This window comes from Gymnoscopelus braueri, assembly GCF_963280865.1.
Source record: "Gymnoscopelus braueri genome assembly, chromosome: 8".
Taxonomy (NCBI): Eukaryota; Metazoa; Chordata; class Actinopteri; order Myctophiformes; family Myctophidae; genus Gymnoscopelus; species Gymnoscopelus braueri.
Window position 1 is genome coordinate 11,088,343 of NC_137609.1, and position 26,726 is coordinate 11,115,068.

Sequence of the window (26,726 nt, forward strand, 5' to 3'; positions counted from 1 at the left end):
TCCGTTTTGTCCAACAGAGGATATCAAAGAAAGCAACCAGCCATGTGGGGATTTGTCAAATGCAGCGTTCAATGCCAATACTACACAAACACTCATCACTTTGTTATTGAGGGGAAGACTTTCAGATCAAACTTATACACAGAAATTATACAGCAAAACAACTTTTATTCAATTTAAACATAACAATTACAGAAGAATACCCATTTCAATTTCAGTGAAAATTTAAAATACATACAGAATATCTAAAAACGGACAAGAACGATCAGATTACATTGTGAGTGATTATCTAAATATCTACAGTAGTTTATTAAAGTCTAAAATGATTGTACAGTACTCCTAAATGTGAGATGAGCTAGTGCAACAAAGCAGAACATTGGTCCAAGATCATCACTGAACATAAACAGACATCTTGGGATCGTTTACCCAGTCTCCAAAAACATTTAAAGGGACAAGACAAGTAAGAAGGAGTACGCTAGAAGGCCCCACTGGGCTAACTACTCCTTGATTGGCGTACAACCAGAGAAGAAGCTATCCTGGTGACTTCCTAGTCTTTTCTTCTTCTTCAGAAAGCTGATGGTCATTTTGTCTAGTCCATTTTCATCCTCCTCTTCTTCATCCTGAAATGATATAACACATCATTTAGGATTGCACTATATGTCATCTCAGTGCAACCCCGTTTCTGTATGAACTTTAGAAAGAAAAACAAATCCCATGAAGCCCATTTCTATGCTGCCTTATCATTTGAGTACTTTATCGGGAAAAGTACTCAAATGTTTTACTTAAGTAAAAGTGTCAATACTTTACTTAAGTAAAAGTGTCAATACTGCAATGTAGAAGTACTCTGTTACAAGTAAAAGTCCGGAATTCAAAATGTACGTAAAAGTACAAAAGTATTGGTATCAAAATGTACTTAAAGTATAAAAAGTACTAAAATGTTTGAAATCTACAAGCTCACAACGCGATGTAGATCGGCTATTTTCAAATAGCCTAGGTATAAAATAGAGCTAAAGTGGTTAATGTATGTTTCATAATATCATCATTTATATCTACAAAATAACTAGCGACTAAAGTTTTCAAATAATTGTAGTGGAGTATAAGTATAATATTTGCCTCTGAGATGTGGACTAGAAGTAAAAGTATTGGAAATACTCAAGTAAAGTACAAATACCTAAAAATGTTACTTAAGTACAGTACTTAAGTAGTTACTTTACACCACTGCGCCTTATGAAATACATAATATTCTGCTCTTAGCTATACAAGTAGTTATAAGCAATCAAATGCTGATTTATAAAACTATACAAAGCATTTTAAAATGACTTAAGGTCAAGTATCTCAGACATTGCTTTGGCAAGGAGTATTCATTCAACCTTTATTTAAGATTCTCGGAAAGATCATTGAGGGAGACCCTCATTTACAATGATGCCGAGATTACACACATAAATACACAAGAGCAACAAGAAAAAACAATAAAGTTGACACAAACAGCTAAAACAATTGGGCAATATGCTTGTGCAAGGACGCGCTGTGATTGGCCAGTAGCCACTTTGAGTGGCAGTTGAGGCAAACGCTCACCAAAACATGATTTACTATTCTGTCCCTATCGGTACATAACTCGAACGGCGCCGAGTCGGCCCAAGCGAACTTCGCAACGTTCGGCACGGCAACTCGCTCGAGCAGCTCGCTTTGGCGGTGCCTCACGTGGCTCAAGTTCGTTTGAGACGGCGCGCCTCGGTCAAAAACTATACGGGATAAAAAAATAGCCTGCAGTTGTTGTAGGCAGAGGCACTTCCGCGTTGGCCACAGAAGGGGGCGTGGTTATAAAACAACTGGTATAGACTTTGGAATGACGCTTCCTGGAGGTGTAGGCAGACATTATTTAGGGGACACAATTGTAATCTTGTGCCGCTGTACTTTGTACAGTTCAAACTCATGAATGAGTGAATGGCTCACCGTCTTTGGCAATGACCACTAGATGCCATAGTCTCATTTGGACAGCACTACATTTAATAATAAGGCAATATTTCTTGCAGTTTATCATTTTTGGTAATGGTAGGTCTACTCCACCTTTTGTTTTAGGTAAGTCTACTCCACCTTTTGTTTTAGAAACCACACATATTAACACGTTCAACACCATTTGACCCGACTCCTCTGATTGGAAGTAAAGTCTGTGGCAATGATTCCAGTCTGCCTCAGCCTTCTGACAGTGGACACACAGGAAATCAATGGTTTCACTGGCTAGCGAGGAGATGCACACAGATATGGATCCCCACGTTTGCTTACCGTCTTAGCTGATGGAGTGACTGGTGGAAAGAATCCACCGCCTGGGGTGGTGGGGTCAACTGGAAGTGGAAGACTGTCAGGTGTCTCGGGACGACTGAGTTCCATTGGACTGTTTAGATCCTGAAATGGAGAAAGAGGAAAAATACCGTACCGTAGCAATACCTTTGATTGCTGCAAGACAGAAAATTCATGTTTTTTTTTTTCATCAACGGTTATACTCGTGATTGGCAGGTAAAGTGTTAAAATGTATTTCCATCTAATTAAACTTTATTCATTCATAATCATCATGTTATATTGTATTGTAGGGTTTGTTAAGTCTCTGCAGAACATATTCCACCTACATTTCATTGCTTGTGCCCGTGTAATTGACAAGAAAAAAGTCCTTCTCTTCAAGTTTTACAGGTGCAGTATATATATATATATATATATATATATACATACATATATACACACACACACACACACCAACTTACCTCATCTGGGTTTTCCCGGTTACGGCAGTGCTTGTGATCACACTGGCAGTTCTCTCCGCATGACGTCTTCCCCTTGCGGCAACGACACACCTTGTTGAAACAGCGACCCTTACAGGCACACTGAAGAGAGGAGACATTAGTGACAGAGTATCATCGGCGTGTACTAGCGACCCAGGGACTGGCAGCACACATAAGAGTCCTTAAAGGGGTTGTAGTGGAGAACATAAGTCTCTGGGTCTCCATGTCTGTTACAGAAAATGATGATTCACGATGGGAAGAATAAAAAGTAGTTCAAGTACAGATACTTTGCTTACTCTAAGTGAGTAAGCAGAGTAAGAGTATCGTTAGAAAAAAAAAACTACTTTTTATTCTCCTCATCGTAAAACATCATTTTCTGTAACATACATACGGAGACCAGAGACATTTTCTCGGGGTCATTTCACTTTAAACGCCCACTAGGGGTTGTGTACCCAAATGTACTGTAGTTATTAAGTAGCTTGATTCAATATTTAGATTGATATTCATTTTATCAGACACACGCCCTTCCAATATAAACCCATTGTAACTTCAGTTCAAAGTCCATTTTAACCACATTAAACATATTGAAAACACACGTTCCTGGTTCTGATGGCTGCTAGTCCTTCTAATGCGTGAGTGCGCCATATTTTTTACAATGATGTTTTTCATTTATTTTATTTAACTAGTCAAACTTTCCTTGTGAAAGCCGAGTAATAGCCAAAATATTACATTATCAACAGTCTTATTTGGTTAATAACTTTGTGATATTTGATTTAGTCACCATCGCCCAGTGGTAACTTCAATGGACAGTATTTGTGTCACATGACAATGATAAATTAAACAAAGATATTCAGCATCATTTATGGCTGTTGGCAGCTTCAACGCAAAAATGTTGATATGTGCCTCCAAAACTCATAGTCTTGGAACAAAATCTTACTCCAGTTAACTTGTTTTTTTTGTAAGTCTTCCTCTTGTTGTTAGGGTTAGGACGCCACAAGTCTTCCTCTTCTTCATCTGTCTCCTCCTCAGAAGCAGACTTGAGATCCTCCACACAGATCGTATGGGCGGCTGTGCTGTGCTTTGCCTTTTTGGACTGCAGTGGGCAGAGAAAACAGTATGGATGTGACACCAAGTACACCTCATTCAGTAGTGTCCCAATATTAGAGAGTAATAGAGACCATTACTTTTGCACATGTACAATACAATTGGGTTTTCCAAATAAAGTACTGAGTGCCAGGTGAAAGAAATGGCTCACCTTTACTGGTGGTGGGATGAACTCGAAAGAGTCATCCAGGCTCTGTTCCGCCTTGGCTGAACAGGCCAAGGCGGACTTGGCCTGTTTTCGCACGCTGGCCAGCAACGTTAGTTTCTGTAACAAACCAAAATACAGCATTGCCAACATAACCAGTATAACCTAGTCTACGATAAATATCTACAGAAATGTAAACAGAATATATTTACCTTAAACCATGCACCTTATGAACATATTATCTGCCATTTATCTGGCTACGTCATTCCACTTCCAACCACGCACCTTAATACATTTCACACTACTCATATTGCCTAATCTGTTTTTCTATTGTCTAATCAGTTTACCTTTTTTTAACCCATTTAGATCTGGAACACCTATGAGTTTTTATACCTTTCAATACGGAAACACATTTGTTTAACATTAACTGTATATATATATATATATATATATATATATATATATATATATATATATATATATATACACACACACACACACATATACTTGTCAGGATTTAGAGGTTTTTGGAATCGTCCTCAGGTCTAAATGAGTTAAACTGTAATGGAGCTTGTATGACAGAATTTCACCCACTTTAGATTTTTTACACCTGTGATGTGACAGTTGAGTTGAGAATTTTGCATTACATTACCTCTGAATCATTATGTACAAAATATTAATTTGTAAATGTTGAGGTCGTTTTTAAACTAAAGATTACCAGTCTTACCTGTTTATATTCTTCAACTTCCTCCATCAGCGCCTTGTTTTTATCACTCAATTCCTGCATCTTCAAGAGTTCCTCTTCCTAAAATGGTTGAACACACAACTAGTTTAATCATTCTACTCCAAAACAACTGTTAAGGCTAAGTCAAGAATGTGTAGATTGGTTTGGACTATATTCATATAATGCATCTTATAACTGCATATTAGACTTGTAAGTTAAAATGAGTGCAATATACCATTCCCCTTGTGTGTGTACTAGGCTAGTGTGTACGACAAAACAGTTAAGTCTGGGAAACGAAAATCTGTCATTTCTTTACAGATTAGCTGATTTAATGCATTTCCAATTGCCTCTTAAAGACATTACAAAATAGCCCAACGAGGGACAGTTGTTTAAAAGACAGATTTGTGTTCTGGGCCATATGCTAAGTCTGCATCGTCTGAAGAGCTCAAAGTTTTAACTTGAAAGAAATGCCAATACATTTGTCACACATTGGTTCAACGAGTACCGAAGTCTGTCGTCGCAATCATGCCTCCTGAATCATGGAAGAGGTTTGCATTTGGGGTGGGTGGGTGAAACACCCCTTTATAAAAAAGTACAAACCTGGAATTGAATGCGCTGCAGAAGTTCGCGCTTGCTTTGCGAGGTCTCGTCCACTTCCTGGCTTGTTTCTTCAGATCGTTTGTTCTGGTGCTGGGTAAGGATGTATAGGACCTGGAAGAAGGGACAGAAGACAATACAAATATGCTTAAACATAACATTGAACAACATTAAGGAGACATCCATTCACACACGGTTCAATCATCTTGCTGAACAAATCAGATTGTTGCTGAACAAATAAAATCGCGTAGTCACACAACAGTTCCAACAGGTGGAAGCGTTAAAGACAGCAAACCAGTTGCGTCATTTTAAAACACGCATGATAATAATGATAATTTCACGATTTATCTTTCATCCAGTGGATGAAAAGACAAAAAACCCTGGATTCTTTTTTATCATGCAGCTGAAAACCCTGACCGATTCCTGAAAATGATTCTCCCAAAAACCTGATCTTTAGTCATCACTTCAGTTCTACACAAAATATTTTCCAGGAACCTACCGTACTCTTTTTCCAAGACATTTGGGCTATTGTTATTTTCCATGCGTTAGAACCCCAACTGTTCATAATTCCGACAATACTAAATGGCCGAATGAACCTTTAACACAAAACTCTTTTCATAGCGCTCTTCAAAAGCAGTGTTACAAAGAACTTCATAAAAAAAACAAAAAAAAAAACAGAAATAAATACCTTCTCTTGATGCGTCTGCTCAATCTCAATCAACTGCTGTTGGTGCTCCACCTCCATGGTCGATACAACGTTTCTCTCATCACCCAACCTTTTTCCCAAGTCCAGCAAGTTCGCCTTCTCCAGCTGGAATTCACTCTCGAGCTTAGCGTTACTCGTTTTAGTAGTCACCAACTAGATCAGGAAAAAGAATAAATTCCATGTTTTTTTTCCATACTGTGTGTAGGCCTGTCACAATTGTTACATAATTACAATTATTTGAGAAATCGCTTTTTTTGTTTTTGCATAATCATTTCCATGAAGAAGAATGTTCATATGCAGATCTACAAGCTCAATGGGATGCGTCTAGGTGGCAGCATGTGTAGATATTGCGTTGCCGTCTTGATCAAAACAAAAATGACCCTACAACGTCTGCTGTAGTGTACCATGATGCATGACCCGTGTCATTTTTTGATTTCTTTGGCTATTCAAAAATAGCAGATCTACAAGATCATAGCGCGGCGGTGCCGCGCTATGATCTTGTACATCTGCTATTTTTGAAAAATCGTGAAAATATTTTTTTTATATTTTTTTTCGAAAAACTGTTAGGATTTAGATTTTTTTTAGAAGCGGCCTCAGGTCTTAATGGGTTAAGAGAAACGTAATGAACACATACGCAAAAACAACTTGTTGCTTATGATATCGTCATATCGAGTAAGCCTATTGCCTTAATGTGCGTTTCACACACACCGAGAGCAGAGGCAACAATTTGTTCATTGAGAGCAGTTAGGTTCAGTTTCTTGCTCAAGGATACTTCGACACAAAGCCAGGTGGAGTGGCAGGTTGAACCGGGTACCTTGCGGTTCCCAGACAGGCCCTCTAGCTCCTGAGCCGCTGCCACCCCCTGCTAACCGACAAAACGTAACCTCTGCTGGCGGTGGTGAAATACAGTTAATAAATCCTGTCATCTCATAACTACAGTAAATCCTAGCTTTAGCTTTGGCTGGTGGGCTCACCTCAGACATCAGGACCTTGAGGGCATGCTTTGCATCGACAATAGATGTAATGCTGTCCCAGCGCTGCTTCAGGCGCCCCTCGTTGTCTGCATCCAGAACCTTCTGTTGAAGATCAGCAATCTGGGCGCTCCTGTTAAAAGGACCATTTAATCAACATATTATGTACATTGCACTCTAAAAACAGGAATACGAATAAACAATTTTGTACTCCTCTCATCTACTCAGGTTTTTGTGTGGACCCAGTATTTATTTAAGTTGCTTGATTCAACATTAATTTGATCAGACATGCCCTTCCTATATAAACTCATTGCAACTTCAAATCTATTTTAAACTTATTAGATAAATTGAAAACACCAGTCCTTGGTTCTGGTGACCGATATCGGCCTTCTAATGCATGAGGGGTTGTTCTTTTCTCAATTAAGTTTTCATTTATAGAAAATATAATAAAAAAAGGTAACTGCCCCTCTCACGCATTACAAAATTAAGATCGATTCAATACTTTAACATCTTAGTCCTATTCAGCGGACAAACAGTATGCCTCAGCATTACAAACGAAACAAGGACATCAGGAACAATAGAAACAAGGACATCAGGAACAATAGAAACAAGGACATCAGGAACAATAGAAACAGGACATCAGGAACAATAGAAACAAGGACATCAGGAACAATAGAAACAAGGACATCAGGAACAATAGAAACAAGGACATCAGGAACAAAGTAAAAACGCATGCCCAACACCTGATAAAGATTGCATATATCCAGGATGTAAGACTTGAGGTCGCGTAGCCAAATAATAAAGTACTGTAGCAGATGCCTTGGCCAGCCTCTGACTATACACGTTTTAAAACGATTGATGATAAAGTCACTTGAATAAAAGTTCTACTCTGGTTGATATTTAAATATGTGGTCTTGGATGTCAACCAGTCGACACAAAAGCACACAAACACCAGACAGACAAACATGTCGACATGCCATATACACCATTTGGTAAACTCATTCGCATCGTCACTCCCTCAGAGCTTGGTTTCCTTTCCAAGAGCACGGCAAATAATCTCACTCAGCAAGACTAAACACTTTTACACAAATCTGAAGTTAGAGTAACAGTCTTGCGTTGCCAGATCTCACTCCATTCCAAATGGAGCTCTAGAGAACCTCATTTGCAACGGTGGATAGAATGAGCAAGTAGCTTACTTGCTGGGGCATCGCCCCCTTCTGTCCACTTTACGTGTCCTAGGCTTTATATCTGAGAAAGCAAGCCTGTAACTGAGATGGCGCTAACAACTGAGCTTGTTCTGGAGTGAGGTTGAATGCGAGACTCACCGTAATGCCACCTCCGTCTCAAGGTTATCCACCTGTTTAGTCAGAGGCACTTCCATCGCGCGATTCTCCAGCTCAGACTGGAGCAGTGTCCTGCGCTGCATGGGAGACAATGCCACAGTACAGGATTATTGCACAGTGTTATTTCTCCTGGTTAGACAGTTATTCATCCTAGTTATAGACAGTTAAAAACAACTATGTGAATAGTATAGGATTAAGTCTATAACCAGCAGAAAAAGTAACTATGTGACAATATCCATGTGAAACGGAACAGAAGTTCACATGGATTACCATGTGAACTTCTGTTCCGTTTCATCCATGATGGATGAAACTGAACAGACCATGATACCAGATTTAAACCCATTGTTGATAAGCTGTTAGCTTTGCTTAACAGAGGTATACTTTCACCTCACCCTCATTTTGGTAGCAGGTCTTCCCCCTGCCTCGATCTGCTGTTTGAGCTGCTTGATGTCCTGTGCCAGGATCTTCCGGTCCTCCATCAAGTCTTTAAGGTGCCGACGTGCCTCTTCTGTGCTCACCAGCACCTCCACCTCATTGAGGAACCATGCCTGGCCACACAAAATGCAATGTGAGGTACAGATAAATATAGAATATACCATTATGGTCCCCACGTTTACAACTTTGACTGTGGGAGAATTAAAAACAGCCCACTGAGCCCAGATGCAATATATTCACAATAAAACTTCACACAAGAAACAAGGGCACGCAGTACCCATTCCTCTTCACATTTACAACTAGAAAGGTGTGCTCCTTGGAGCACAGACCTCTGCCAGGCCGGTTTGCCTACCAGGGCTGTGTCAGGTGTTGTCAGGTGTGGTGCAGCCGTCAGCTACAGGGGGGAATACAGTTTGTACGATAGACAGTGCAACTGTTCCGGTTTGTGGTGCCATCTATCGGTAGAAGTGAAACCGGTTTTGGAGATGCACTCTAAGGCCCCTCAACGATTCCAATTTGGTTACGATTGGATGTTGCGTTCATGATCATTTCTGTGTAAGAAATAGGCCACACCCACACATTTGTGAAGGCAATTACAGGCAAACAGTATGGAATATCAGAACCCTGTTTGGCCGTCATTGTCACATGACTCAGGAGACCATTGTGCCCAATTTGGTGGGAGAAATAGTGTGTCCGCAAACAAACCATGGCATTTGTAGCATTTGTGACACCCCTACGGAGGTTTATGAAATGCACGGTTCAGCAGTTGTAGGCCAAAACTTGGAAGCGGACGGTTATAGCGCCACCAGGAGGGCCATCTGAAAAATGTGTGGGAGTTCTTCCTCGTCTTGTAAAACATGGTATCCAAAGGAGGAACTGAATATAATGGATGAGGAATTGTAAATTCCTCCCAAATAGAAGCTTTATTACCTTAAATCTACCAGCGTCGCCCTCCATTTTTCTACCGTGGACATCTTTGCGTTTATCAGCCACCTCTTTTCTTTTCTGCAGGGCGTCTTTCAGCCGCTTGTTTGCTGCGGCAGCCTGAGGGGCGAAACAACATTTGTCATAGAAAATTTAAATGGAGACTACCGTTCATCTCAAGTGTGTAGTACATGTGTCAGAGCAAGAGAGGGAGTGAAAGATCAAGCAAATCAGAGAACTGTGGTATAAGCGGTTTTAACTTTTATCACTTATATTAGAAAAGGCCTGACCTCCTCTGTTTTGCGATTAAGGATATTCGTCTGCTTCTGGAAGTCCCTTTCCAGTTTCAGCAACTCATATTGTCGCTTACGATCCTGTAAAAAGAGACAAATATTATGGCACAAGAAACATTATAAACTGGAATTCAGCACTGATGTCCAGCATCGGTTTGGAATTTATGCTCATTCAACTCTTAAGTCCTGCTAATTCAGTTGAAATCCACAGACCTTCTCCTTCAGCTGAAGAACCTCCTTGTCCTTCTCGGTCTTCAACTGTCGGAATCTCTCAGAGTCGTCCTTCATCTGCCTCATCAGACGCACGCGCTGTGACTTCATACCCTGCGAGGACAAGTCTGTCTTAATGAGTTACCCGATATCTGTGGCCTTCAAATCCTACAATGACAAGCCTGTCTTACCACATGAAAACCTTTAATTGGTTGACCGGAGTCCCTCAGGGCTCTATACTAGCGACTTTTCTGTTATTGCTCTGCGCACATATGTGAGCTTGTAGATGTGCCATTTTCAGCTTCCCCCAGAATAAGGATGCTGGGGTTTAAGTGGTTAATGAGGTACCTGGTATCTATCGGTGGCCTTCAATCGATACAAAAAGGACAAGCCTGTCTTAATTAGGTACACAGTACCTAAAACTGCAAACCACCAAATCTGGTAATAATGTCATGTACTGACAGATGTGTTAGTGATGCATCAAAAATAGGGAGCATGGTCATGTGGCTGATCTTGAAAGATACACACAGGGTTGTTAAAAACTGACCACATGTGTCCATAAAAATACAACTATAGGCCCGGACGGCTTGGGTAGCGGTCCGGGCACCTAGGCTGCTGACAGCGTGTCGCGAGTTTGAAGCCCGACGGCCTTTGCTGCATGTCACTACCCATCTCTCCCTCCCCATTTCCTGTATACTAATAAAGGCACAAAAATATGTTTAAAAAAAACATATACAACTATATACATATCAGTAACATAAGAAAATGGTGGTGGGAGTAGAGTGAAGCCCTTAAAGTCACCTGTATCTCCTGCTGGAGTTTAGAGACGTTGCGGACAGACGACTCCTTAAGTTTGAGGAGTTTAGATTGATCATGCAGCTTCTTCTTCATGTCTGACATGTTAGCCTCCAGTTCCTGTAGCCTCTTCCGCCGCTGCTCACTAAGCCTGGAGAATAATAGTTTTGTATATTAATACAAAAAAACTAATGAAATATAAAAGCCCTGTTTGTGTAAGGTTTAAAAAGAAAAGTTTACAATGCATTTAAGACCAAATGTATTTCTTAAATCAACAAATTAAGTGAGGCCAAAATATATAATTTAACCCACATTTTAGCCCTAATTCAAGTCATTATGAGAATATGAGGTAGTCGTTCTACAAGGTAAAGCTAACTGGCATTACTTGGCCTGGTTGGTGTCTTTCTTAGCAGACTGCAGTGCCAACGTGAGCTCCTCCTTCTCCTTCTGCAGCAAATCCACTGCAGACTGCAGGCTTTTCTGTGGAATGACATGCTGCTTAGAAACCCAACTGTGTGACTTGGCACATACAGTTATGACTGAAACATCCAACAGGACTGTTGGATAGTTGATTAATGGAGCTTCATGTTGATCTCACCCAGCAAATGTGCTTGAAATGCACTTATTAAAAAAGTAATTCAGTAAACTTGCAAACGTAGTAAATGCAAAGTGAATTCTTCCATCACTAGTACTGCCAACACCAAGTCACTGTCTGAGCCAAAAGCCTCTCAGGAATAGTTTGATTATACTGGAGTGAATATAGTTCATATTTATTTATTTCAGTCATGCACACCTAAATACATAAATTCTTGTTAATTCTTATGAAACGCTTCCACCTCGAATATCCCTGGAATTTTGCAACACTTCAACCCATTCTCTGACTTCCTGTCTCGCTACACAGTCTCTATACTGGTAAAAGCAAAGATAAAGAAATACTGCTCTACCTGAGAATCAGTCTGCATAGGTTCCAGCTCGTTTTCACACATTTTCTTAATGTAGGCCTCCTTCAAAGACAACATTTTGTCTAGGTCAAAGAGTTCCTTAGACAGCTGGGCCTGGCGCAGAGCGTGATGGGTAGTGTCAGCCAAGGCTTCCTGCAGAGTGAGGTGAAGGGGAAGAATACAGCAGTTGTTATGCAGAATCTAACAAAATCCACCACATTCAATGCAAACATGAAAGAACACTGGTTCTCAAACTTTTTAATTTCAAGGACCCCATAACTCAACAAATGTATTGAATACATTTGTACACTCTCAGAGTTACAGACAGGTAAGGGTCCATTTTGAGAACCATTGATTCAACCACTTCAACCCCAGCATCCCTATTCGGGGGGGGGGGGGGGGGTTGAAGTGGGGGTATTTGCCAAAAATAGCAGACCTACAAGCTGAGACGCGTTGTGAGCTTGTAGATCGGCTATTTTTGGCAAAGAGATTTGGTGTAGAGTAGACGAAAAAGCGGTCCAAGTACAATTGCAACTAAGGTCTGTTTTGCTAAGATTAGAGGGGTTTAAGTGGTTAATACAGTACATACGGATGATTGGTCCTTGCAAGAGCCGTCACTGTTATTCCCCAATCCTGGAGGTGCTGCTTCTCCACTGGCATTGAAAGACCCGGCTTCTCCTGCGGTCAGAGCATCAATAGAGGCAGCAATGCATGCACTCTCGTTCTGAGAAGCAAAATCGGAGAAAATAGATTAACATAATGTCTTTGAGTAACACGTTTTAGTGGAAAGCTATGCGATACAGGATTTTGTTTTCATTCAATTTAGGGGTCGTCTTCAACTTCTATTCCAATGCAACAAAATCCGACAGTCCCAGTCTCTTTTAGCACATTCTTTGAATTTAGAAGTCACCAGACTTATCATAAGATGACTGGAGGGCTCAGCCGAGGACGACGTAGAGAGACTTATCGGAACATGTGATCTCTTATAGTCTGACTAGAAAATGGAAGGCTCTCCACATACTTTTAGCCCTTTCAAAGTTTCCCCTACCTGGAGCTCCATGATGATGTCCCGCAAGTTAGCCATCAGCTCCACCTTGCCCTTCAACTCATGGTCCTCCAGGGTCTCCAGCACGTTCTCAAGGTCCACTCTACACCTAAATAAATAAATTAAAAAAGAACCATGGCATGCATTTCAAAAGGCACATGCAGAAATCAGAAAATTCTATTGCTAACTATTCTAAGTGCTGTTTTCTTATTTCAAAATTGATGCCCAAAATGAAATGCAAAACCGATACAGGCATCAAAATACTGAACACATGGAAGTGTTTGAATATGCTGGCTCCCATATATGGTTTATCACAGCCTACTTTTCGCCGTCTGTGATCAGATTACTAGTAAACTTACGCCTCATGTTGCCGCAGTTCCTCAAACTTGCTTTGAAGCTTCTCATTTACTTGCTCCGTCTACAAGGAAACAAGAGAAATACAATCTGTGATGAAAGTAACAGATGGAAAATGGGTACTTTGCAGTTTGCAGACATAAGAAATATCATGAATTTGCATTTGGAGGTCGAAAGTGATTAAACTTTAAACACTGTATCTAGCTAACACTTTGAACGAAATGTATTGCGGCACATGTTGTGGCATGTTGTGAGCTTGCACTGTTGTGCAAAAATGTAGAAACTAGTGGTAAGTTAACTTTGTCATCTGACCGTTAAAACAAGTGTGGCTCAACAAAAGTTACTTATTTTCAACTAAAGTGTTGTTAGACACTTGGTCCCTACACACACACACACAACTCCAAACAACCGAGCATCGATATTTACCTCAATAATCTTCTCAAACATGATGGCCGTCTGGCCAGCGGCCTGGCTCAGCTCCCTGCTCAGCTTGCCGTTCTCGTCCTGCAGAGCACGGTTTTTCTCCAGAAGCTTTGTCACGTTCTCGGCTGGCTCCGACCTGTGGTGAAGGGACCATGTTTGGGGTTATGGGATTTTGTGAGTGAGTTTGGTTACACGTGGAAAAAACTAAGTTATTAACAAAAAAACATTATAAACACCAAAGTGTTTTGACTCTGATTAAGACACATTTGTGTCTAAACATCTGTTGTCGAGTCTAATAAAATAATTATAAAACAATAACTGTACTCAGATTTCCTTTTTTGGGATGTGATTTACGTATAATTGATTTTTTTAAAGATATTTTTCTGGGCTTTTCTGCCATTTATAGGTATAGTGGAGATGGAGAGGAAACGGGGAGAGTGAGAGATTTCAGGATCGGGACTTGAACCTGTGATGCACTGTCAGGCTACATTGGAGCCTAAGTGCCCGGACTTCTAGGCCAGCGGTCCGAGCCACGTATAATTGTTGTTTGAGAGCAGAGATACTGTGGTATTACTGCACTTTCATCCAAAGAGTTAGAAATCTAAAATTAGATTCAAAAACTCAAAATAATTCTGTCAGCCAAATTATTAAGACTAATAAACATGACATACAGATAGTCAGATACTGTAATTGGGATAACAATATCTACCCATTATAATCAGAAATCATTTTAACCACAAAACACTCAACTGTAGAAGGAAATCTAGAGCGTTTTAGTGCCTTACCCAGAGAGTACCGGAGCCACGCCTCCACAAGCATTCAGCAGCATCACCTGCAGCTCCTGAATCTATGGGCCAATAGGAACATCACTTTATTTAATAAAAGCAAATTACAATAGCTGCCGTACAGTAAACTGTCTTGGTGACAGTTTCAGAGGCTTATTTATCAGTCCAAATTAGATATCAGCACATAAATTATCTTACACCAGTGTTCAAACTCACCAAAATCAACTTGTTAATTCCATTCATTGAAAACAATTTGAAAATACCCATTTATACTGTATATGACATAATCCATGTAGGCCTGTACAAAATAGAATATTTTGCAACCTTTTTGAAAGTGATGAATATATGACTGCATATGCTTAGATGCCAACACATTAGGATAAAGCTTTGGAGTCCAAACAAAACAATGAACAGAGGTCTGAGGAAGAATGGTAATTTCTCTTTACATGTGAACTAGTTCAGTGGAGCTATATTGGCCCGACTATGGAATCACAACCTATTATTTGATGCAATGTACTATTCATATTGCTGTTAGTTGTACTTTGTCCAGAACATCTCAATTTGGGGCCCTGTCACAGCATAACCACCACCCTATATACAGGGTAGGGGTGGGACGATATAGCGATATATCGCGATACTTTCTCCCGCGATAACTAATCGATATACTGCCGAAAAATATCGATATTATTTTTTTTAGTTTGTGATACGTTGTTTTTCCTACTCTGTATTTGTGTAATGATGATTTTGAACTGTTTGGTGCTATTTTAAGTGTTTATGAATTGAATACAAGGACTATCGTGATATATCGTTGGTGAAATTTCATGCAATATATCGTGATATCGCAATATACCGATATTTTCAGATATCGTGATATATCGTTGGTGAAATTTCTTGCAATATATATCGAATATCGTGATATATATTGTTATCGTGGGCCTAATATCGTGATATATATCATATCGTGAGGTACCCATATCGTCCCACCCCTAATACAGGGTTAAACATGGATTAAAGCAAAACTTTCTCACGACTGAAAACCTAATGTGCGATTTGTGAAACAGTGTGAAAGGATCCCCCCCCCACACACACACTAGCACCGATTCCTAAACGATGAACACAATATGTAAAATTAGGATGCTTTAGTAATGTTGGTCCTGCTGTTCTACATACTGCCAACAGGTTCAAAAACACAAATTCACAGATTCAGGCTTTAACCGTTGCTTTTATATTAAATATATATATATATATATATATATATATATATATAAGATATTATGGAAGATGCTTCTGAACATATTGCTAGTTTGACCACTTCCAATGCTCTAATCTTAAAATAACCGAAAATAGCCTTTCTACAAGCTCCCAATGCGTCGCAGACGCATTGAGAGCTTGTAGATCGGCTATTTTTGCTGCGCAACATGCTTCCATAGAAGACATGCTGGCTTCCATGGAATCCAAATAACTGAAATCAGTCTTGGCGACTGAGAACTTTAATCCATGAGGGTATATACTTTGTTGACCAGTGTCCCTGATAAGTCTACTTCCCTACTTTTTCCCCCTCTACAACAAATTGTTTCGCTCAAAATAGCCAATTTGCAAGCTCACAACCCGTCACAATGCATTGTGAGCATGTAGTGAAGCCATTTTGGCCCCATGTTCCCCTATTTTCAGAGAATGTTTGCCTAGGACATGCACAGAGTAGGGAGGGATGCCAGGGGATCATGTGGTTAAAACCCCGGCCTAGTCCACGACACGACAGTGTGATTTAATGACCCTACCTGCTGTTTCATCCGTTTGAGCTCTGCAGCTTTGGGGTCAATGTTGACCACAGGCTTATTCTTGATCCTGCGAGCTCTATCGGCATAGCGCAGCGTGTTGATGGTCTCCTCCATGTTAGAGTCGGCAGGGCTTACGCATGCGATCATCAGCGTGTGGCTGTTGCCTCCTAAAGAATCTGATGAAAAAGAAAATGCAAGACTGAAATTTCAGGCTCACCTGGTAGAGCGCATACCATTAACTCATTCACTGCCAAGGAGGACTTTTTTGGGGAAATATTTTTATCCTACACAGAACCAGGACATATCATGATCCGAAGATTTACTGCTCCATTCACTTCCTGGTTAAAGTATTTGGGAAATATTCTGTATCTCGGCTCCTGAAAATCGAGGGGAAAATAAATAAAATCGATGGCAGTCTGGGCTTCATTTATTTACTCGGCCCGGGGACCTGAGGCCCTTTACTGCATGCCCTTGCCCATCTCTCTCTCTCTCTCCTGCCATGTCCCGTTTCTCTCCACCATCACCCCTCCCTCTCCTCCAGCCATTTCCCTTTTCTCTCCACTATTACTGTCTGTCAAATAAAGGCTTGAAAATGTCCCAAAGAAAGGCTTGAAATTTGAAGGCAAATGTTCAGTAAAGATACTACTTTTGTCTTATGGAATATGAACACCAATACAATTTTGTCATTTGCACCCAACAGAAGAGCCATATTATATAAATAATGACCCTTTTACCCTATGTTTTGTCATGTATACATACCCTGCAACAGGCGTGTCAGCTTGGAGTCCCGGTATGGAACAAAGGTGGCTTTTTTACTTTCATCCCCCAAGGCACTGATCACATTACCCAGAGACAAAAGTCCTCGGTTGATGCTGATGCCTGGCGGACACAAAAGTGTTCATGAAGGATTTTTATTTAGAGTCAAAATAGTTTAATCTAAGCTGTATATCTACTTACACTTCAAAGCACACCACCTTTATTTGTTTTTTACTTTGGTTATATAATATACATGATTTGTTGTTGGAACTTGAACCGTATTGCATATTGTCTGCTAATGTTGTCTTGATGTTTCTCTAGTCTCCCGATTAGCTATGACAGAAATTGTCTACTACAATACATGTGGCAGGTTGAGTTTAATATATCTTGGGTGCCCACCAACAGTACCAATGTGTACTGGGTAAGGCACTGAATAATGACTGCAGCCTTTCTGAAACGTGTGCTTGAAGTGGGCAAGGTGGAATTCATATTTTACAAAGTGTAACAAAGTATAAATCAGATTTAGGATTTGGCTTGCCTTCCTTCAACCGATCACCCTCTGCTTTCGTCTTCTTCTGCCTCTCCGAACCAGCCAGATCCACGAGGTGGAGTTTCGAAACCACCGAGTCAGTTCTACAAAATGAGATTAAAAATTAAAAACATGTCGATAGTTCTAAGAATTTAACATGCGGTAAAGTCAACCAAAGACCACCATAAATAAACCTAGTAACAAGACAGTGAGATAGGAGAGCAGTGCTTAAGCTACAATCCAGGACGTATTTGAATGAATAAGACATAACCAGTCTGTATGTTAGGGTTTTGATATTACAATACAACTAGGGGCTGGCGGCAGTCTCCCTACTCTCCCATTGAGAATTTTCAACCCTGGTGTTGGGTAGGATGTCTAGTGCTGCTTCAAATGTCAATAAAGTCATTTGAAGCAGACTGGACACTAGATGCGGCCATCTTTACTATAGCTTGGATATCGTTGCAATTACCCCTCCATCAGAACAGACAGATATAAAACTTAGATTAAGACATGCATTTTGTTGGGTGCAAGTGATTTCTGGATTATGTTCAAAGAAGAGAACATGGATGAGGTGACTGACTTGTCTTTCCCGTGGCGCTGCTCCAGGGTAATTGTAAAGATGGCATGTGAACGTGATGAGGCAGCGTTCATGGCTGTGGAGCCCACAGTGCGAGCAGAGTTGCCAATCTCCAAGCAGCCAACCATCTCATAGGCAGAGGACACCTGCCTCTCCGTCAGGCCTACAATCTGTGAGGAGTGGATACTTTTCTTAAAGCCAAATAAAAAGCTAGCAAATGGTAAGCATAGTTTCTACCGGTTTAAAAAAAAAAGTCTATATAAATATAGTACTTTCCTTACAACATTTAAAAGCAAATCAAGGATCTTCAAAAAATATATTTGTTTGCACCTGTACGAAACCTGACTAAGACAGTTAAAACGACAACACTGAGGACTGAGCTATTGGGTTAGGGATGGATGTAATTCATTAGGATTATTCACTAGGGCTCAAATATCTACATTCAAGGACATGTTATCACATCGCTCCACCAATGAACCTGGCTGAGAGTGTCGCCAACCTCTTCTGCACATCATTATATATTGTTAAACAATGAAAGGCCCCACACCCAAAATAATCTCCCACCTTGATGCCTTCTTTGGGGTCCTCACGGATACTGATGGGGGATTTATCTTTGGAAGGACACAGTAAATCCAGTATCTCTTCATTGTAGATCTGTGGTTAATATGAAAAGCACACATAGGTGTAATGAGCTAAAAGGTCAAATATTTTTTGGCCAAAACAAAAAGTTGTTAAAAAGTTAAAGTTGTACAATGCAGAATCACAAATAACGATTTTTAGCAACCTCTGCTGGTCACTACCGTCACTGCATACAATTTCCCTAGTCCTCGATTACCCAGAATTCCATTCGTTTTTACACCGGAAGCCGGAAGCGTTTCAAAAAGCGATCTTTTAATTGTTTTATACTATCTACGGATCGTTTCTCTTAGCCAGTGGAGCATTAGTTACCATGAGCTGTGCTTTCTTTTTCTGTTCTTTTTCGATCTTCCAATCCTACATTATCTTAAAATCAGCGTGAGGTTCCTTTTTGTTAATAGCGCGGTAGTTCCTGGCCAAACAGGAAACCGTTGCGGTAGTTCCTGAGGACGTCGGCCACGACGTCATGACGTTGGCCAGGAACGTCATTTTCCCGGGAAAGTCCCCCCCGTACACGTTCAATAGAAAATATATAAATAAAAGGCTTCCGGGGGTGAAATTCACGGAGTGGGTGTTGTGAAACTTTTGCCACTCGCAAAAGATATACAATTTAACTTTAGTTTTGTTGAAAACGTTACCTAGTATTACTTTAAAGCTCTATATTCTAATAGTTATCATTGCTATAGTTTTTGTTCAGTTTGCCCCATCTTCCAGATCTTTACTACCGGTAAACGTAAAATATATTTTCAGGTTGGACACCAATTTCATCCAATCAGAGGAGAGAACCCATTTATCTGCTTCAATTTTATCTGCCATTTTTTTTGTTTCATGACTTCCATTTTTACAGAGCTAGGAAACCTGTGTTACAGAACAGGGATACGTCCGTTACAGAACACGCACTTATTGCAATGTTCACCTAATATAGAGCCATTTAAAAATGAAACCTCTATATACAGACACCCACACCATATATACAATTATTATCACTTACACCACCTTTAAAGCATAACTGAATTATTGGTCATTCAGTTATGCTATCGGCAACGTGTTTAATCTCAGCAGTCACCGTAAAATTAAGTATTACATAATCGATCGGACACTGTAAAAGACTAAAGCAATTGTAGTCTAGTAGACCATTAAAGCTAAATGCCAAGCCCAAATATGGCATCTTTAATGATTAGTCATCATTAGTGGCTTTGACTTAGTTTATAACCTACATTGTAATACAATTATGTTTCAGTATTGTTACTACAATGCCTATACTGTGCAAACTATCAATTGTGGAATATTCAATCAGGATATATCGCATAAGTAATTGTGCGGCCCCGATTAGATTTACGTGTAGCGGCAAATATCATCCTCCCCTGAACACGGGCCAGTTGTGTTCGTATTAGATGCTCTGAGGTGGATTCGAACCCCCTGACTCCACGGTGGTGGGCGGGTACTTAAGCACTACGCCACCCAAGAGTGCCCCCGATTAAATGCCCTTTTCCCCACAAACCTCCAGGTAGGATACAGTCACAGAGAAGTCAAGCTCTCCAGTCTTTTCTTGCTCCTCGAAGATCTGTCTGATGACTCTGGGAATGACTCCAACAGATGAATCATTCTCTTGAGCAGACGTGTAGGTGCCACCCATGGAGAAGGTCTTGCCTGAGCCAGTCTGCCCATAGGCTATAACAGTTGCATGGTATCCTGTATGTGTTCATAGTACATAAAGAAACATTTCATCACTGTACGCAGCAATCCATTAATTCACTTGCATCGGTCGGGGTCACCTGGAGGAGGGTGTCTGTTGCAAGACTGATGAGGTGTCCAAGGTTGTGCATCAGTACATGTTTCTGTTAACAGTATTGTGGCCCATTACTTATTTCTATGACCTTTTCCACCATGACATTCTGTTGCATTTCATTTTCAATTCAGTTGAGTTTGCTTGACTCGTTATAAACCCCTTTCTTTCTCATCTGCACAAATTATTGTTTGCCGTTTTTCTTTTTTTATTATTATTAAATGTAGCATTTATTTCTTACTATAGATCTTTATTAGTTTGTGTCAATGCATGCCATTGAGCAAATAATAAATGTTGACACACATTTATTATCCGAGCAGTGACGGTCTAGTAGGCATAACAATCACATTTACATTATAGGGCAGTAGCTCTCTTAGAGCCAGAGCAGCTTAAGCTGCAGCAGTAGAATAATCATTCATAGATCACTGGTGAGCAACATGCTCAATGAGCCGTTTCAAGAATAACTTCCACATGCTATATGATTTGCACTTTTTAATTCCAATGTGGGTAATAACCACAATGGTGAATAATACTCAATTTCACTCACTGACAACACGCAACTGTACCAAGCAACCAGTAATGAGGACTACAAGGGTAAGAACCATACCCCACAATACCATTAGTAACATGATCCTAGAACGACTATGTCATGCTTGGACAAGTAGTACTGTAGGGCATTGGTTCTCAAAGTGGGGTCCGGGGACCCCCAGGTGTCCTTGAGGGGGTTCCAGGGGGTCCCCAGCTAAATGTGTGAATATAGCATCACAATCATTTTTTACCTTTTATACTTTGGCTATTCAAAAATAGCAGATCTACAAGCTCATAGCGCGGCACCGAGTGCCGCACTATGAGCTTGTAGATCTGCTAAAAATCTTGAAGATTCGTGCAAATCTTTGAATGCATTTATTTTAAAGCAAACATTTAACACAAATCTTTGCTTCTGGGAGTCCCTGGCGCAACATATTTTCAGATGGGGGTCCGCGGCCAAATATATATCAATTTGGGGGTCCCTGGCATGAAAAAGTTTGAGAAGCACTGCTGTAGGGGATAGAGGAGAAGTAGGATTGCGTATATGGAAGACACAATTTCTTCCAAGACAAGGACACAAAACAATGATGCATGACAGTGTATAGTCGGTGGCTTTTGCAACAGTGCAAGTTAGACATAGCCAACAATACACAGGTAGAACAACAACAATCTAGGGAAAGCATTACTGCAGGTTAGAGCTACTGTACCTTTGAAAAGCCCAGTCAACAAGGGTGAAACGGCATTAATGAAGACTTCTTCTTGCTCTGCTATTGGATCAAATACGTAGTCATACGTGAAGGTCTTCTCTGTGCCAACAACCACCTTAAAACAAATGACACATGTTAAAGTGAATTGTATTTGGTAGTCATTGTCTCCGTCAGGCTGAAAGGCATGGCGAGAGAGTATGTTTTGTTTCATATAAATTCTATGTACTCATTGGATGACATTGACAAGTGACTGAGTCAACGGGCAGTCAACCTTATTGTTGCTGTTAAACCGGGAAGAATCACTAGTGTCCAACAGTCAAATGCAATTCAAATATGGAAATAGGGATGGCAGATGTCAGTCTGCTTGTGTATGTCTGCATTGAACAGAGAGCTCAGCTCAGCCTAAGGTTACTTTATGCTGTGCAAATAGTCTAATTATCTTATTGAGTGTTTTCCCCTTGCAGTTGTCAGGGCCCTAAAATGGTTAAATAAAAGGTGGAAAAAAGACTAAACAAAACTGTATGACATCTCTAAAAATCTAATTGATTGATGATTGAGTAGAATGATTATTATACTTTAGGAGCAACAATATTTGAACCATCATCTTAAATTAAACAAAGTAATCTCCAACTCTACAATTACTATTAGTTGCAGAATGTAAAAGCACATCAAACAATTACTGAATCATAAAATATATTGAATATGCATTTATACATATTACAACATAAATGCAGAGTCAGACATAGTGGTCACTGGTCAGTAGGCAAAAGAGGATAGTTTCCTACACATGACAGACCTGTGGCTCTCCAGGCACGAATGTGAGACAGCTCTGGCAACCCTCGCTGGTCTCCTTAGGTACCAGTGGACGGCATCGCAGAGCCACCCTCACCGGAATCAGCTTATCTTCGTTTGTCATGTTGCAAACGGCTGTGGATCAGCTGGGAGCAGAAACAACCAAAGGATGTTGATAATTAAGTTATATACTGCGTGATTATTATCAGCCAACAACGGTGTAATGCTGTTGAATTAAGAGTGAATGGTGCAGTACATGGCTTTGAATGAGGGACACCTCACACTATAAACAGGAGTCGCATCATGACATGTCTACATTTACGGAACCAAAGGGCTAAAAATGTGTCCCTCTCTCGCTGCAACTAAAGGACCCAGTTTCATTTTTTTATCCTGCAGCACTAAATTGCTTAGATTTTCACCATTAAGACTCATATGCCAAATAGAAACAAATAACTGAGATATTGATAGTCAGCATACCATCTCTTTTTGGGGAGGATATATATATATATAATGTCAATCAAAACCAATTGGGAGATACAATTACAACACTGTTGAGTGTGTGTGTGTGTGTGTGAATGGCTGCTTTAACCTGGTGCATCCATTAGTTAGGTAGTGTAAGTGATTTTTTTTTTGTTAAGGTTAAAGTACTATATTCTGATAGTAGTCATTGCTACAGAGTGTTGTTCGGTCACAGGGGTCTCTCCAGCTCTTTAGTAAACAGAATATAGTACATTTTCAGGTAGGTGACAACATTTAAGCCAATCAGGGGAGGGCATTGAAAATGCATTTTTTTTGTTTAAGAGCTGGAGAGACATGGGAGACTCCTTTTACTGAACAAACATTGTAGCAATGAGTACTATCGGAATATAGAGCTATTTAACACTTATTTTAACCAAAGAAAATCACTTACCCTACCTTTAAGTGTTCAACAGGCGTGTCATCAGTCATCCGTTTATTCACACTGGCTAATCCACCATGGCAGACCAACAACATTTTAAACTTTAAAATGAAATCTTACAAAGACTTGATCAGCCCTTAACTAATGATCAACGTAATCATTTTAGTGAACCCCAATATAAGTACAATTGCAGAGTTAAATTAACAGTAGATTGGGGCAAAATGTTTACTGTATATAAGTTATATTGCTACTAGTGTTGATGTCTGGTATGTTGTATAGTATGTCTTTAAATGTCTATGAATTTAATCCACAGGACCACAATGGAAATAAACCCTCAGGGCTTTGTGTGTTGACCTTTAAGCACCATTGTATAATAGTGCCATTGTACTATTTGCAAGTATTCTTCAGTCAAAAAGCCCTGTTTGGAACCTCACTCTATCATGTAGAGTGAGGTTCCAAACAGGGCTACAGTACCAACAGGTAAAGGGTTTTTAGAAGCAATAAACATAACATAGTATTATTTACCCATATCAATAAACTACTAAACAAGTCAACATATCTCAAATAGATTTAACAATAGGCTACTAAACAACGTCTCTCAAATATGAACAACAACAAAATGTGCACCATCAGCAGTGGAGGAAAGTAACTTAGTACATGTACTCAAGTACAATTTTGAGGTATTACTAGTATTTCCAAAACTTTTACTACATCTCAGAGGCAAATATTGTACGTTTTACTCCACTACAATTATTTGAAAACTTTAGCTACTAGTTACTTTATAGATTTTGATTATTTAAAAAAAAAACATACAGTAATGACTTCAGCCCTATAAATTTCGGCCATTTGAAAATAGCCAATCTACAAGCTCACAATGCATTGTGAGCTTGTAGATTGGCTATTTCTAAAGAGGTTTATACATTTGAAATGGGACATTCTGCATAATGAGTACTTTTACTTAAATTGGTACTATAAGTACTTTAAGTACAAATACGTTTGTACTTTTACTCAAGTACATTTTGAATTCCAGACTTTGACTTGTAACAGATATTGCAGTATCGATACTTTTATGTAAGCAAAACATGAGTGTACTTTTTCCACCACCACTGACCATCAGTAATGCTAACGTGGTGTTGACGTCAACTGTCATCAGCAGCACGGTCTAAAACAACAAGCTCTCAGTTAGCTTACACTTACAGATCGTGACAAGTCAGGTAACATTTACCTAACATTGGCAACTTACAGAGTCCGATGCTTCTTAACGTTTTCTACGGAATCCTGTTTAGCGGTCGACAGCAGCACCACATTGGCAAACAAAACTACTTGTTTAGAGAGTTTCTCGTCGTGTCTTCCTGAAAAATTGAGAATCCGTCTGAAAGAGTTGTTTGTTATCCGCCCGCCACTTTTAAACTTTAAGCTCCTCCCATTTCCGCTCAGTGCGCTCACCTTCCTTTTTCCGCTTTAAGTAAATATCAAAGGTGCGTTACTGCCACCCACTGGTGTGGAGTGTGGATTGAGTTACAATGTAGGCCAGGCTTTTAACTCTATGAGGCCAGGAGTATATATATTTTTTTGATTGTTTGATTGAATACTTTATTTAGAAATGTCTGTGCAGAAAAAAAGCAAGCACATGTAAATACAATTTACATACAAGGTCAACTAAATAGGATTGAAAAGCCCATGAAAGCCTAATGGCTTGTTTCAAATGGGGTCCCCAAGAAGTACTCAATTCATAGTGACATTAAATGACAGACAAATATACACTACTATGCAGAACATCATATAAACAGTTTACAAATTGAAAAATAAGAAAAACTAAAATATGAGTCAGGCCAAGGACCCCTTAGCTGAGAGAGAGGTGAAGCAGGGACCCCCACTACATATTGTATCAAATTGTGTTGTAGATTAAACGTTCAGTTCATAGATAGCTTCATAGACTTGTTTGACAGCACTATCATCAGTGTTGGATTCATGTTAATGTTGTATTTTCAGACATTTAACCACTTAAACCGTCAAAACAATAGTAAACCTGACCTTTCACTCTGTCTGCTCTTTTTTCCCTCTTCTACACCAAGCCTCTTTTCCAAAAATAGCCGATCTAGCGTTGTGAGCTTGTAGATCTGCTATTTTTGGCTAAAGTTCTCCTCAGAATAGGGATGCTAGGGCTCAAGTGGTTAATGTAAAAAATAATGTTCCTATCACACAAAGATTTGGCGGCCCCCCTGTTGTAACTCTGAGGACCCCGGGGTCCCGGACTCCCTGTGGAAGACCCCTGGTGTAGTCTACATTCTAATGTTTTTGTTTTTAAAACTATGTGGGAACCCTGTTGATCGTATTAGATATTTCGTATACATTTTTATTCTACTCTTTCATATTTATTTTCTTCTTATTCAGAATTGTATTAACACTACATTATTTCCCAATCTCAAGCAAAATCAACCTCAATCTTTCACACCACACTGAATAATGGCAGTCACTCCACTCCACAGGGTTCACGGTTCTTTATTGTTTAACATCTTGTGTACACACCAAGTACATAAAGAGTGCAAATTAGCTTTTGTTTGGCTCATCGGACATCGCAGCGGCATGTAGGCTAACATGATAACAATATGCCTAATGATATTATAGAGGGGGAAAAGAAAAAGCAAACTAGTATGTATATATATATACACACACACACAACTGCAGTCAAATGGAGACAACAAACATACCTAAAACTTTGTTTCAGTGCCCACAGTTCACATGTATATACCTACCTTGAAGCCAGTGAACAAAGTGAAAAGGCTTCCTTGGTCAATGGCCTTGTGCAATTTCAGATAGGTCAACCTCAACCCATATTTATTTGTATTTGTATAGTGGGATAGGATTTTATAGTAAGAGAAGGATGTCAGTTTAGATGTGTATGAGGCTCTTTGCTACCATCTACAGGATAGTGGACAGACTTGAATCAAATATTTTGGAAAAACACTATTTTGTTTCCTACCTTTTCCCCACCTTATGTTAAATTCTATTCAAGCAACAAGAGTCATAGACTAAATACACGGACATCATGTTTTTAATCATAGCAATGAAAGCAAGGAAGGAAACCATTTTTTTCTGTACCCGGCCGAAACTGCTATGCCAATTTGACTCTTGATGCTTGTTTTAACGCTTCTCAAGGTTTTTCACTACAT

General features: G+C 39.8%; 1 protein-coding gene and 1 long non-coding RNA gene across 2 annotated transcripts in view; both read right to left on the reverse strand.

Moving 5' to 3' along the window:
- The window catches only part of LOC308090621, a 306,248-nt gene that overhangs the window by 29,871 nt on the left and 249,651 nt on the right, over positions 1-26,726 (reverse strand). The gene's annotated exons all lie outside the window — the stretch shown is intronic.
- Positions 152-24,934, reverse strand: kif4 (kinesin family member 4). Its single transcript, XM_080436262.1, has 31 exons — positions 24,797-24,934; positions 22,660-22,801; positions 21,864-21,978; positions 20,344-20,534; positions 18,771-18,860; positions 18,210-18,376; positions 17,639-17,733; positions 17,104-17,223; positions 16,345-16,520; positions 14,567-14,628; positions 13,785-13,917; positions 13,364-13,422; positions 13,008-13,113; positions 12,549-12,683; positions 11,963-12,112; positions 11,404-11,498; positions 11,025-11,169; positions 10,227-10,337; positions 10,011-10,094; positions 9,727-9,840; positions 8,754-8,909; positions 8,344-8,438; positions 7,022-7,151; positions 6,030-6,200; positions 5,345-5,455; positions 4,748-4,825; positions 4,027-4,140; positions 3,709-3,864; positions 2,754-2,873; positions 2,281-2,400; positions 152-617 (listed from the first exon to the last, which is right to left on the reverse strand). The coding sequence occupies exons 2-31, from the start codon at positions 22,777-22,779 to the stop codon at positions 495-497; spliced, it is 3,642 nt and encodes a 1,213-aa protein (XP_080292388.1). The 5' UTR covers positions 22,780-22,801; positions 24,797-24,934; the 3' UTR covers positions 152-494.